Source organism: Equus quagga, chromosome 22 (assembly GCF_021613505.1).
Source record: "Equus quagga isolate Etosha38 chromosome 22, UCLA_HA_Equagga_1.0, whole genome shotgun sequence".
Taxonomy (NCBI): Eukaryota; Metazoa; Chordata; class Mammalia; order Perissodactyla; family Equidae; genus Equus; species Equus quagga.
Window position 1 is genome coordinate 15,464,524 of NC_060288.1, and position 15,515 is coordinate 15,480,038.

Consider the following 15,515-nt stretch of genomic DNA (forward strand, 5'->3'; position numbering starts at 1 on the left):
AGAGCACTCATCAATAAAGCTTTTCCAGGCAACTCTTGGTCCCAGAGTCTGATTCCAGACATTCCAATCTTGTCACCCTCCTTTTTTTCCCCTTACATTCTTTCCCAGTGCGTAGCACAGCGGCTTACACATAGCCAGAGTAAGTTCTTGTAGTTTTTTGGAAAAAAAAAAAATTTGGCTTCATAACATTGATGTTCATAATATTAATAGTGTTAGGGCTCAGGTACATTATAAATTGCAAAGGTTTTTGTTTATTAAAATGTAGAATAAAATTCCTTAAAGACATGAATACATCAGTTAGACACATTACACATGGCTAATAATGTTCTTTACCTTTTGATTAAAGTAAGGTGTTCGAATACCTAATAAGTATAAGAAAAATTCAACATTACTGGTATTAGGAAACTTCTCTTTAACAAATACGGAATTCCTTTTTGGTCTATGTAAGTATATGATCATGCACTGCTTAACGATGGGGACATGTTCTGAGAACCACGTCTTCAGGCAATTTCATCATTGTGGGAGCATCACAGAGTATACTTACAAACCTAGACAGTATAGCCTGCTACACACCTAGGCTATATGGTACTAATCTTATGGGACCACCACAGTGTATGCAGTCCATCACTTATTGAAATGTCATTATGTGGCGCAAGACTATAAAAGAAAGTATTAAAAATGCAGACAAAAATATACATAGAGTGTATGTATGTATGTATGTAGAATTATGTATGCCTATCATAGTGTGATATATAATATTGCACTTAATACAGAAAGAAAAACTAAAAATGTGCTACAAGTAGGGAAATGACTGCACATTTTTGATACATTTACAAAATCCCAAATGTAAAATTAGATAACGTAGTTAATATTTGTTTAGGAAATATCTCTAAATGGAAACTCTACTAGTTATGAGTTCTAAATGTTCATCTATTAAAAATTACTTAAAATTCTGACTTTATTCTTCAATAGAAACAAATCAAAAGGAAAAAAAAAGTCAGAGGCTGGACCAGTGGCATAGTAGTTAAGTTTGCATGCTCTGCTTTGGTGGCCTGGGGTTTGCAGTTCAGATCCCAGGCACAGACCTACACACCGCTCATCAAGCCATACTGCGGCAGTGTCCCACATATAAAATAAAGGAAGATTGGCACAGATATTAGCTCAGGGATAATCTTCCTCAAGCAAAAAGAGGAAGATTGGCAACAGATGTTAGTTCAGGGCTAATCTTCCTCACCAAAAAAAAAAAAAAAAAAAAAGGCAAAGGCAAAGGCAAAACTCTTGATCTACAGTCTAGTGTCTGAAATATAGAATTTAATGACTGGGCCCATATAACCCCAGACCTGGGCTAACCTGAGTTGCTCTGTTCCAGAGTCTACTGTCTCTCACACTTTTTTGTTTCTTATTGCCCCCCAGACTTGAGGACTCAGTGATGGTGAAGCTTTAAGAATGAATATGTTACCCTGGCAGCAGGGAATTTCTGGTGGCTGCCTCACAAAGATGCTCTTGGAAATGATGTAGACATATATTACAGGCTGCCTGTGCTCGCAAAAAAAATTCTTCAACATTTTCCTCACCCATATAATTTGTTTAGTCTGGGAATTAAACAAAATTTATGCTATGGATTGATCAAAGAAGATCTTATTCAAAGGTCAACATATAAAAGAGATTAAAGTAAATAAGTTTGGCTGGTGCAGGTGGAGGGAGGCAGTTCTGGGGCTGCCACAGGGTGCACAGTCTCAACGGCACTGATTTATTCCATTATTACTACCTGTTCGCATGATTCTCTGCACTTCATATTATGAGTAATTTGGTAAATTCCCATTCAGTGAATTGCTATAATATCTATACAGAAATAGGGACATCAAAGTGAATCAACAAATCACAACCACAAAATAAAATGGATAAAGCAATCTATGGTAAAGACAAAACAATTAGAATTGTGTTCATGAGCATCCATTAATTTTCCTTTAAAGGAATTTACTAATCCAGAAATCATCTGGATTATACTAAGCTGTTACAGAAGAAAGAATAGAGAATCCCTAAAAATTGGCAATGGCAACAATAATTTGAACTATAGAGACATAACTGACCTACCTAATACATAGATATAAGCACAGAGAAAGAAGCAAAACAAGGAGGCAAAGGGATATATTTCAAGTAAAGGAACAGGACAAAACCCCAGAAAAAGAACAAAATGAAACGTAAATAAACAATCTACCTGACAAAGAGTTCAAGCAAAAAGCCATAAGGATGCTCACTGATCTTGGGAGAAGAATGGATGAACTCAGTGAGAACTTCAACAAAGAACTGGAAAATATAAAAAAGAACCAATCAGAAATGAAGAGTACAATAATGGAAATAAAAAATTCACTAGAAGGACTCAATAGCAGAGTAAATGATACAGAAGAAAGAATCAGTGAGCTGGATGAAAGACTAGAGGAAATCACCCAAGCTGAACAGAAAAAAGAAAAAACAATTAAAAAGAATGAGAACAGTCTAAGGGAACTCTGGGACAATGTCAAGTGCACTAACATTCATATTATAGGTGTCTCAGAAGGAGAAGAGAGAGACAAAGGGGCAGAGAATCTATCTGAAGAAATAATAAGGCTATCATAAGGAATAAGGAAATCATAAGGCTATCAACTGACTTCTCAGCAGAAACCTCAGCGGCTAGAAGGGAGTAGCACAATATATTTAAAGTGCTGAAAGGAAAAAATGTACAGCCGAGAATACTCTACCTGGGAAAGTTATCATTCACAATGGAAGGAGAGATAAAGAGTTTCCCAGACAAGCAAAACTTAAAGGAATTTATCACTAAGAAACCAGTCTTACAAGAAATGCTAAAGAGACTTGTTTAAGTGGGAAAGAGAAGACCACAAATAGGAATAAGAAAATTAGCAAGAAAAAAACGTAGTAAAATCACTGGTAAAGGCAAAAAATTCAGTAAAGGGACTAGATCAACCACTTACGAATCTAATATGAAGGTCAAAAGACAAAAGTACTAAAATTACCCATTTCCATGATAAGAGGGTAACAGATACAAACACGCACACAAAAAGAGGTTGGATGTGATATCAAAAACATAAAGTAGGGGAGAAAGGGAGTAAAAGACTAGACATAGGTATGAAACTAGAAATCAACTACAGGAAGAAAATCAGAAAAGCCACAAATATGTGAAAATTAAATGAAATACGACTGAACAACTATTGAGTCAATGAAGAAGTCAAAGGAAAAATCCAAAAATAACTGGATACAAATGAAAATGAAAATACAACATGCCAAAATTTATGGCATACAGCAAAAGAGATTCTAAGAGGGAAGTTTATAGCAATACAGGCCTACCTCAACAAACAAGAAAAATTTCAAGTAAACAACCCAACAGTGCAGCTAAAGGAAGTGGAAAAAGAAGAACAGAGCACCAAATCAGTAGAAGGAAGGAAATAATAAAAATCAGAGCAGAAATAAATGAAATAGAGACTTAAAAAACAAGAGAAAAAAAGTCAATGAAACCAAGAGCTGGTTCTTTGAAAAGATAACCAAAGTTGACAAACCTTTAGCTAGACTCACCAAGAAGAAAAGAGAGATGCCTCAAATAAATAAAATCAGAAATGAAAGAGGAAAAATTACAATGGATACTTCAGAAATACGAAAAATTATAAGACAATACTACGAAAAGCTATATGGCAACAAATTGGATAATTATAGGAAATGGATAAATTCTTAGAATCATACAACCTTCCAAAACTGACTCAAGAGGAAATAAAGAATTTGAATAGACCAATCACCAGTAAGGAAATCGAAACAGTAATCAAAAACCTCCCAAAAAATAAAAGTCCAGGATCAGACAACTTCCCTGGTGAATTCTACCAAATATTCAAAGAAGACGTAATAACTATTCTTCTCAAACTCTTCCAAAAAAGTGAAGAGGAGGGAAAGCTTCCTAATTCATTCTATGAAGCCACATTACCCTGATATCAACACCAGCCAAGAACAACACAAAAAAAGAAAATTATAGGCCAATATCACTGATGAACATAGATGGAAAAATCCTCCACAAAATACCAGCAAATCAAATAGAGCAATACATTAAAAAGATCATACACCTTGATCAAGTGGGATTTATTCCTGGGATGCAGGGATGGTTCAGTATCAGCAAATCAATCAACATGATACATCACATTAACAAAATGAAGACTAAAAATAACATGATCATCTCAATAGATGCAGAGAAAGCATTTGACAAGATACAGTATCCATTTATGATAAAAACTCGGAATAAAATGGGTTTAGATGGAAAGTACCTCAACATAATAAAGGCCATATATAAAAACTCACAGCTAATGTCATTCTCAACGGAGAAAAACTGAAAGCTATCCCTCTAAGAACAGGAACCAGACGGGGATGCCCACTGTCACCACTCTTATTTAACACAGTATTGGAAGTCCTAGCCAGAGCAGTCAGGCAAGAAAAAGAAATAAAATGGGTCCAAATTGGAAAAGAAGAAGTGAAACTGTCACTATTTGCAGATGACATGATTTTATAAACAGAAAACCCTAAAGAATCCACTAAAAAACTTTTAGAAATAAATGAATACAGTCAAGTTGCAGGATTCAAAATCAACATACAAAAATCAGTCGCGTTTCTATACAATAACAACAAAGTAGCAGAAAGAGAAATTAAGACTACAATCCCATTTACAATTGCAACAAAAAGAATAAAATACCCAGGAATAAACTTAACCAAAGAGGTGAAAGATCTGTACAGTGAAAACTACAAAACATTGTTGAAAGAAATTGAAGAAGACACAAAGAAATGGAAAGATATTCCATGCTCTTGGTTTGGAAGAATTGACATAGTTAAAATGTCCATACTTCCTAAAGCAATCTACAGATTCAATGCAATCTCTATCGAGTCTCCAACGACAGTTTCTACAGAAATAGAAGAAAGAATCCTAAAATTTATATGCAACAACAAAAGACCCCCAATAGCCAAAGGAATCCTGAGAAAAAAGAACAAAACTGGAAGTATCACACTCCCTGACTTCAAAATATACTACAAAGCTATAGTAACCGGAACAGCATGGTGCTGGCAAAGAAACAGACACATACATCAATGGAACAGAATCGAGAGCCCAGAAACAAACCCACACATATATGGAGAGCTAATTTTTGACAAGGGAACCAAGGACATGCAATGGAGAAAGGAGAGTCTCCTCAATAAATCGTGTGGGGAAAACTGGACAGCCACATGCAAAAGAATGAAAGTAGACCATTATCTTATACCATGCACAAAAATCAACTCAAAATGGATTAAAGACTTGAATGTAAGACCTGAAATCATGAAACTTCTGGAAGAAAACATAGGCAGTATGCTCTTTGACATAGGTCTTAGCAGCATATTTTCAAGTACCACATCTGACCAGGCAAGGGAAACAATAGAAAAAATAAACAAATGGAACTACATTAAACTAGAAGGCTTCTGCACAGCAAAGGAAACCATGAACAAAATGAAAAGACCAATTAACAATTGGGACGAGATATTTGCAAACCATATATCTGATAAGGGGTTAATATCCACAATATACAAAGAACTCATACATCACAACAACAAAAAACTAACAACTCAATTAAAAAATGGGCAAAAGATCTGAACAGACATTTCTCCCAAAAAGATATACAGATGGCCAACAGGCACATGAAAAGATGTTCAACATCATTAACTACCAGGGAAATGCAAATTAAAACTACAATGAGATATCATCTCATGCTCATCGGAATGGCAATAGCTAACAAGACAGGAAAAAACAAGTGTTGGATGTGGAGAGAAGGGAACCCTCGTACACTGCTGGTGGGAGTGCAAACTGGTGCAGCCACTATGGAAAACAGTATGGCCATTCCTCAAAAACTTAAGAATAGAACTACCATACGTTCCAGCTATTCCACTGCTGGCTATTTATCCAAAGAACATGAAAACATGAATGTGTAAAGATACATGCACCCCTATGTTCACTGCAGCATTATTCACAATAGCCAAGACTTGGAAGCAACCTAGGTGCCCATCAAGGGACAATGGATAAAGAAGATGTGGTATATATACACAGTGGAATACTATTTAACCATAAGAATCTATGAAATCTGGCCATTTGTGACAACATGGATGGACCTAGAGGGTATTATGCTAAGGAAATAGGTCAGAGTGAGAAAGTCAAATACTGTATGATCTCACTCGTAAGTAGAAGATAAAAACAACGACAAACAAACACATAGAGACAGAGATTGGAATGGTGGTTACCAGAGGGGAAGGGGGGAGGGAGGAGGACGAAAGGGGTGATTAGGCACACGTGTGGTGATGGATGGTAATTAGTCTTTGGGTGGTGAACATGGTGTAATCTACACAGAAATTGAAATATAATGATGTACACCTGAAATTTATATGATGTTATGAACCAATGTTACTGCAATGAAAAAAAAACAAAAAAAGAGTATGAACTATTGGTTCAAAAAAATAAAAAAAAACCTAGCACGTAAAATGTTCATTAAATACCCAGAATAGTCAGGAATATCAATATTTTTCAAGTGACATGTCTTAGGACACCACGAAGATTAAAAGTAGATAATTTCCTTACTTATTTTTGTTACATGACTCCAACTCTTTAGATATGTGATACTCAAAATACTCAAATACTTGGTCCACATTTTTATTTTTCCATTTAGGAATCTGGTACATGGTAGACAGCTCAAAACTTTACTCAAGAAGGACCTTTGTGTAAACTTTGTGTATCTGCTATGGAACATTCGTGTGGAATCCCTGATTAAACATCTCAAATGACTTCAACTGTCTTTAAGAAGTGAGTAGAGAGGCCATCAAATGCCAGGGGTTGAATTAATTATCAAAGAATCAAAGTAGAGAAGTAGGAAAAAATGGGAACGTATTGAATATGCTATTAGAACTTTGGAACAACTAGGTTTGAAATGAACAAAGTGAGAACTCTGTGAAAATGGCTTCCTGGTTATTATTACTGCTCAGGGCTATGAATTATATTCTTGGTTGCTGTGATGTGGCATGCTGTTGGCTTGCCATTTTACATTGCCCAGAAATAACTGGAAGTTGTTATTTCTCTTGGATGAAAATATGAGCTGGATTCGAGAAGTAACATCTGCACATGGAAAAACTAAATTTTTCTCATTGTAATGATGATAACATACAAAAGTACTATTCATATGACCAAATCTTAGGTTGCCTAGATGATTTTTAAAAATTGGTTCTTGTCCTAAGGAAATCTGTTCAATTCTAACTCTTTCCTTATTCATGTGTGTTCCATTTTCCCCAGTTTCTTTTCATTTCAGAAATTCTGCTCCAGACATCTAATTAACCAAGTTATTATAAACTAAACACAAACAAGATAGAAAAACAATTTTGCCAACTCAAAAAATTATTTAAATATCATGTGGTCACAGAGTAGTAAGGATCAGTATATCTGGGTACAAATTATATTTATTCTTGGCAAAATGAAACTCCTCAAAGTGAGATTCAAAGGGAAAAGCTTACATGAGGAGGTCATTGTGGAGATCAAATAACGCATCCCAAATAAGACTGTCACGAATTAACATGTAAATGAATTGGAAACAGATGTCAGTATCTTTAAACACAAGAAACGAGAGAATTTTGAATTTATTTTAAATATAAAAGCAAATGGCTACGAAAAATATTTCGATTTTTCAAAGCCCAAGGCTAGTGAATTACGTACTTACTTCAAAATCCAGAATATGTGACTGGAATCCTCTATGCTTTAGAATCATAGAATTCTAAGAAATATCTCATTACAATAATCACAGAATGATTTCCTTTTTAGAAATATTTTTTTCCAGCTCTTCGGTGGCTCAGTTTTTCTTAAAACAAAGCTATAAAATAAATTTTGCCTGATTTTTCCTTTTCATAAACAATGAGGATTTTAACAGACAAATATTTCTTTAAAATACACATACTTTAATGTTATTCCTTAGCTATGTCAAAGTTAAATGACCACATTTAAAAGCATTACAATCAAAGGCATTTTTCTAAGACTATTACATTTTGTTTGCATTTATCAATGGTAAGCTGTACTAATCCATGTTTTCTTGATATTTCAGAAGAGGCTGACTAAACTTTGTTTAAAAATTTGATCTATGTCATTTTTTCCTTTACTATGCTGACTATTTTCTTTACTTATCATATGTGGCATTGTGAAAAACTGTTTAAATTCTAGTCAAATTTATATATTACTTTGCATTTTTTCCCCAAAGACTTCAGTAAAAAGAAATATTTGCAGTTTCTCTTTGTAAAAAAGACAATGCTTTTTCCCTCTATTTTATTTTAACTATGGGACAGCATTAGGGAAAATTACCAGTTTTGTAAAAAATTCATCTGACAAACATTTAAGCAAAAATATAGTATATAATTTCCTGATAAAACAAAATAGAAATATTACTAGAATTTTGCATATCAATTGGGTTTTATATGATACTTTAAAATGATGTGGTGCCTATTTAATATGTCACAAGCAAAATGACTTTAGCTTAATGACCGTATGTACAAGATACGTGATTGCACTTTGATGTAAAACCTGGTTTACCCTGAAACTATTATGGGGAACCCCTGATGGTTTTTCTTTTCTTTCTTGGATCAGTTTTAATTTTATTGATATGCTGTGCATTGGGACAAATGTGAATGACGTTTTATGGTTCCATAGCAGAATCAATTTTCACTGAATACCCATGAAACATAGCTAATTTATTGCAAAGGAGATACTGCAGAATTCTCCACTAGGAAATAAACTCTGACCAAGCAATTCCTGTCAATGTGCCTGAAGCGTCTTATGTGTAACAAAGATGTTCTCATGTTCATCAGATCTCTTCATTAGACAACTGATGGAAGCGTCAGAACCTGGATAAGCGCTTCTTTATGGGGGGCTTGTAAAGTCTTTTGAGAATTGGATGAAGATATTGACACTCTTCTCATGTGTAAATGCTGACGGGCATACGTAATGTAAAATACAATCTCAGGAGGTTCAGTCACCCTCCTAAATTCCTCCACGGATTCTAGGTTGAATTCCTCTTCTAACCTTGTGTGGCTAATTCATCACAGATTAACGTCATACTCCCAATCAGACTGTCCCTGACATCTTTAATAAATAACTCTCTATCAAAACAATGTTTATGGGCTTTATAATTTTTATTTTTAAGCAGGCTTACATGGAAGTCCTTCTTTTATAGAAGCAACAATTAACAAGTCGGTTATTGGTTGTAAAAGGTGCCCATTAACCTCTGTTCTTCTCACTTTATGAGCTTTTCTCTTTTGAAACCCTTTCTCAGATCTTCCCAAACTTCAGATCTCCTACCCCAGATACAGACACCACCTAGCTCCATCCCTAGGAACAGACGCCACCACACTGTCTATACCTAGGAACAGTGAATAAATCTGCATTGGTGGTTTCCGTGTTTATCCTGAGTAATAGTCTTATACAAAATTAATAAATATATCATTAAAATTTATGCTGAATAATAATTATATGACTATATGAGAACTTCATAATTACTAATTTGGTTTCATCCAAAATTTAACCATATAGTTAAGAATTATTCAACACAGGCTTTTGGAAAATAACATCAGGGGATGGATATATACATATATAGACACATGCACACAAATATATGTATATATAATCTGGTGTATATATATATATGTACACACACACATATATGCATGTAAACACATATAGAAAATCTGCTGTAGATGGATGATTTAGAAAGTGATGTTAGAACGATATAACCTGTGCCGCGCTCGGATGAGTCACTGCTGTTCTTTGTTGTTCAATGAAGGTGTTCTTGTGCCTTTGGAGAATTCAAACATTAATGACATTTCGTTTCTGATATAGTAACATCTCAAGCCAATTTATATTGGTTTTGAAGACAGGAAGTTAGGATGTGGATCTCCGTAGGAGGCAGTGTGTAGGACTGTGGAAGATCCGGGTGCCCTGCGGGACCCATCTCTTACTAGAGACCATAGGCAACTCACATTAGCCATTGGAAGTCCCAGTTTTCTCGTCTGTGAACGCTAGGTAATAACAGCATCTACCTCAAGGCTAATGTGAGGATTTGATGAACTATGCCTTACAGGTCCATAATATAGTCTCTGCCGCATAGTGTGCACTCCATAAATGCTTGTTGTTTTTTTTTAAAATTTTTGATGTTATTATTACATGGGCAGAAAATACTTTTCTCCATCATTACAACCCCGGTAAAACTTTGGAATCTTTCCTAAAGTTCACATTCCTGTAATCTCTGCTTTTACCAGGTTTACATATAGATTCATAAAAATATTTTGAATGGCAAGTTATACTTCTTACATACAGAGTAGCCAAAAGACAGATGGAAAATTTCAAGAACAATGTAAATTACACCATTTCTCACTGGGTGAAAAAAGGGAAAATAAGATTCTGTTTTTAAGTGACAAACTTTAATAACATTTGTTAAAAATAACAATGTCAAAACTCATATACAATGTCATCACCTCCTTTTCCTCTGACCTCAAAACATTTATGCTATTTAAGGAGGATGTCGCTATTGACGAGTGAATGTCAGACCGGAAAGTTAGTATTTGCTTCTGTGATGCCAGAGGGGAGGAAAGTAATAGAGTGTGAGTGCCTCACTGAGTTGACTATAGCATAAACAATTATGTTTGGGGAGTCACATCGAGAGATTTTTTTCTTCAACAATAGGTTAGACTGATCGTGCAATTTTTGGAATTGTCAGTAAAAGCAGTTCAAATATCTGGTTGACTGTGGCGTTGAAGTCTTGTCTTTTCTTTTCTTTTTGATGAGGAAGATTGGCCCTGAGCTAACACCTGTTGCTAATCTTCCTTTTTTTTGCTTGAGCAAGACTTGCTGAGCTAACATCTATGCCAATCTTCCTCTATTTTGTATGTGGGATGCCATCTCAGCACGGCTTGCTGAGTGGTGCATAAGTCCGTGCTCAGGATCTGAACCTGTGAACCCTGGGCCGCCGAGTGGAGTGTGTGAACTTAACCACTACGCCACTGGGATGGCCCCATGGAGTCTTTTCTTTTTTAAAGTCATGTAGAAATGATCATGAACTTGTAGTCAGGACATACTGTTGAAGCTTTATTTTGGTCACTGTCTAGCAAACTTTAGGCAGGATTTAACCTGAACCATTCTTAAAAGGAGTTGGTGGTCCCTGGCTGGGTGGCATTCTGCCTGTCCTCAGCTCCCACCCCTCCAGGGGCTGCTGTTTCCCTCCTCATCCATGTCATTGCTATTTTGGTGGAATAATGAAAAGATCAGGGGTGTATCTAATCTGTGAAATTAGAGCTACTGTTGCCATCTTGAGCTGGAATAAGATACAGCTGTCTTTTTTTCACTCTGTAGCAATCACAATAACGAAGGTTAATAATTTCTGCTGTTTTTGATGTCTTCAATAAAAGGATTATTTTGTAATTCTAGTATTCAGTACATTCTGATATGAATGCCAATATATTCCGACATTCCTTTAGATAGTTTAGGACACACTCAGAGCTGGTCTGTCTAGCTGTGGTTGGAACATGCCCAGACCATTGAGGGTCTCATCACTGTTATTAGAATTTCTTTATCACAGGGCTACTAAAGGAGTTTCTGGGGGTGGGGAGGGGCATTTAGACTAAATTAAAAACATATCCTTGCATTGCTTTTAACAACGCTCTCGGTTCTTCTGCACAGCAGAATGCTAGACTCTCCCAGTTCCTCCAGTTACTTATTTTACAAATAAAACTTGCTGTTTTCCTGGTCTAGCGCTTGGTCTCTTTCTTCGTAAATGTATGATTAATAGTGATTTAATGAACACCTCCACTTATCAGTATCTTTAGGAAAAACAACAATGACAAAGCCTCCGAGGTTTTAGTGCCCAGCTGTCAAATCTTTCATGTAACTATCGTATATTAATTAATACAGGAACAGCTAGGGCACTGAATACCATGGCGGGAGGAAGGTCTGTATATTACTCTGCAGTGAATCTCAGCACTTCGTATAAAATGACGTAACCACTCATGGGTTGTTTGCAGAACCGTCTGGTATGAAAGGCATTGGGAGATTGCCTCAAAGGTACGAAACAAAGAATTTAGGAGAGAAATGGAGGAGCTTTTTGACATCGAGCACTAGACCTCTTTTCTTCTCATGTGTTTTTTGGTAGTGGATATCCTATGTTGTAACTTTTTCATTTTTGTGTGAAATACATCTCAGAAATCTATTTTAATCCTCAATTTTCAGTGTGATATATACATAGTATTCATGAAAAATCTGAAGATTACTCATTGGTCCCATTCTAATAAAAAATATAAAAGAAGAAATCTTATTGAAAAATAGGCACTTAGAAACCCAGAGACCTTACACACAAAACGAAAGCCAAATATTTGTGGTAGTTAGTCACCATTATAAATAGACTTCACAGCAGCAAATCAAACGTAACATTAAATAATTCTGAAATGAAAGTAAGCATTCTGTAAAAATGTGACATTATGGAGCGGAAGGTTAGTTCAATTTAGGTGGATGTTAGAAGTAGGTGTTCTTATAATTTAACATTTCTATTTAATGTGAAAATGGAAATTTTAGTTCATGATGAAAAGAACAGCAGGGTAGGATAATAGAGTTTTTCTCTTTTCCCAAAGTAGCCAGACTGCAATGACACATCTTCTAGTCCCTAAGCTCCAAATCGAGGGGAAAAGTATCCGTTTAATCTCTCATAAAATAGGTAAAATTCTTCTTTCTAATATTCTAACCCCAAAACAACTAAAAACGTAAAACTGATTCATGGCCCAAGAATTATTTTCAAACTGTAGTTAAAAGGAAGCATTCAAAAGGATACCACCACCAATAACAACCAAAAATGTACACACGCAAATTCAAACAACCCTTCCTCCCAAAACAAAGGCTGTTTTTCAAGCTACTTTTATTATAGGCCATTTACTTTAAGATATTTCCTGAAAGTTAGTTGCCTTTGACAGCGGAGTGTTTTTGTCTGGGTGCTTTTTTCTCATGGCTGGCTGGAGAATTTTATTAAATTATAGTTCAGTAGCTGGACAGAGTCGCATGTCCAATTGTCTAACCCTACCTGTGATATCGGTCAAGATGTGTTAAGCAGTTTTTGATTGTCTTGAAGAGGAATATTGTGTTTGGAGGCTGTCGGCATCACTACGAGGCTGTGGTTTTGTGCTCAGGTAACAAGTCACACTTCAACAGCTAGACACATATTCATATCCAGTTTTATTCAAATTTGACAACTTTTCAGTAAATAGCTGATTTGTGGTGCATGAAACAATGTTTCTGTTTAATAATTGATTTTAAGTATTTCTTAATTTTGCTTGTGGGGTGAATAGTGTGGTCAATTGATATGGCAAAACATGAAAAAATTGATAAAGAACCCATCATAAACTACTCTTAAAGTCCTAGAAAAACTGATGGTTTTGTTTTTGATTCTAAAACTTTACTGAAGATAGCTACCATAAAATATACGTACATATCTCAACGGAAATATGTTGACCAGATTTATAAACATGGGAGTATTGAAGAAAGTCTAAGAAACTGAACACAGAGTTGTATGACTTGTTACGAATTATAAGGTGGCCACACACTAAAATATGTATGTTACAAGGAAGAAATAGTGGATCCCAAGGGCAATTATTCTGAAGTAAAAGATGAACATGAAATGAATATCACAGTGAAAAGAACTGCTCTTCAGCATAATGGCAGGTGCCTTAAAAAGTGAATTTAGGCATAAATACCTTTAAAAAGGGAATTCACCTTCCTTTCTGCTTCCTTCTTATATGTCAGCCCCACCTCTGTCCCCAGTGTCCAAAAGGCCAATGTTCCAATGGTTCCCAAACCTTCAACTTAAATCTGTTGAGAGGCTTTTATCCTTTTCCTTAATAAGAAATGTAGTAAAATGGGATCACCGGGTTTCATATTTTAATTTTGCGTTTCAACCTTCTTTATGCATTATGAAAAAGAAGAGCACCATTTCATTGCAGTCTGAGCATTATTTCTGGCCCTTTACAGTTTACCCGCAAATAGCATTGTGTAGATGTCATTGGTTCCTTCTATTGCCAACATATACAGCACCACCACATAGCAGGTCATTGCGTTTCACTGTTTCCATGCTTACCTTCTTGTGCTAGACTGCGAGCTGTTTAAAGACAGAGAATGTGTTTTATTGCTCTCTGAGTCTTTTTCATCCAGCCTAATGCATGCCATATAGTATATGTTCAATAAATATTTATTCCATAAAAAAGAATGCTCTGGATGTTCCTGCAATTGAATATATCGACTACGTTTTAAATTTGGAGTATTCCCTTTTGAGTCTCATTTCAGACTTGTCTTTTATTTTCAAGGCAGGCAAACAAGCAATCCACACTTGTTTCTCTGTGTTAAGCTAACATGGGCATTTAAAAAAATAATACGGCACTATGATTTTCACTAAACTAGGAAAGGTTATTTTGGAGCGGCTGGGACTTCAGATATTTGAAGTAGTAATTACTTCCTCCATAAATGTTACCTTTTAGAGTCAAATACTGCTTTCCTGCTGCAGTTCAACTTTTTACTTAAAGGAAAATGGCTTTTATTTACAATTCACCACGCTATAGTATTATATCCGGTAATTCTTTTTTATTTGCTTTGGTAGCATCATACAATCACTGAAGCATCATCATCATAATGACAGTAGCTTACATTTGTTCAATATTTATTTTGTGGCAAGCATTTCACTAAGCACTTTACATGTGCTATGTCATTTTAGACCCACATAAAATTTGTGGTGTGTGTGATTTTTATATATCTGTATCTCCATTTCTCTATCTATCGATTGGCTGGTCGATTGAAGCTTTGAGAGGCAATTTTCTAACCAGTAAGCTGTGTGGTCAGGACAATAACGCAGGGAGAGCCGTCTTCAGATTTTGCATTCTTGGTTCTTTAAAGGTCTGAGTATCTAGTAACAAAATTGAATACCATATTTTACATAATTCTGGATCCATGACCTGTTTTAGTGAAGTACTTGTGTTATCATTTATAAAACAAACAGCGTATGTTGGGTGGTACTTAGTTAAATACTATGAAGCCATTGCAACTAAAATTCTCAGCGTATTTCTTCTGTATTGAATGGATGTGATATCAACACTTACCTGATGATCAGCCACATTTTGTCTTGAGACTGACTGTTATCATTTGTGACTTACCATTGACTTGGGTTTGGTTCCAGAATTGGCCACTGCGGTGGAAGATGGTAGGTCAGTGGACTCAGTGTTAGAAGACAGATTTATCTGAGTCTGATTTACCGAAATGGTATCTGCTCCACTCTCAGATCCTGACTCCAGATCCTGTTAAAAGAAAAGGAATTGACATGAAAGGTATGTACATGCTCTCTACATGCCTTTTCTCCCTGCCACCAACACTTTCCACCTCCTCCTTCTCCCAACACACATTGACCCACTAGAGAGTT

The 15,515-nt window shown here is 35.6% G+C and overlaps 1 protein-coding gene across 2 annotated transcripts in view; it reads right to left on the reverse strand.

Annotated features, from left to right (window-relative positions):
- DLC1 (DLC1 Rho GTPase activating protein) overlaps positions 1–15,515 on the reverse strand; it is a 392,892-nt gene that overhangs the window by 270,528 nt on the left and 106,849 nt on the right. For both annotated transcript variants that reach the window (XM_046648468.1, XM_046648469.1), the window contains one exon: positions 15,253–15,393. In XM_046648468.1, coding sequence (XP_046504424.1) covers positions 15,253–15,393 — 141 coding nt within the window. The remainder of the gene's footprint in view (positions 1–15,252; positions 15,394–15,515) is intronic.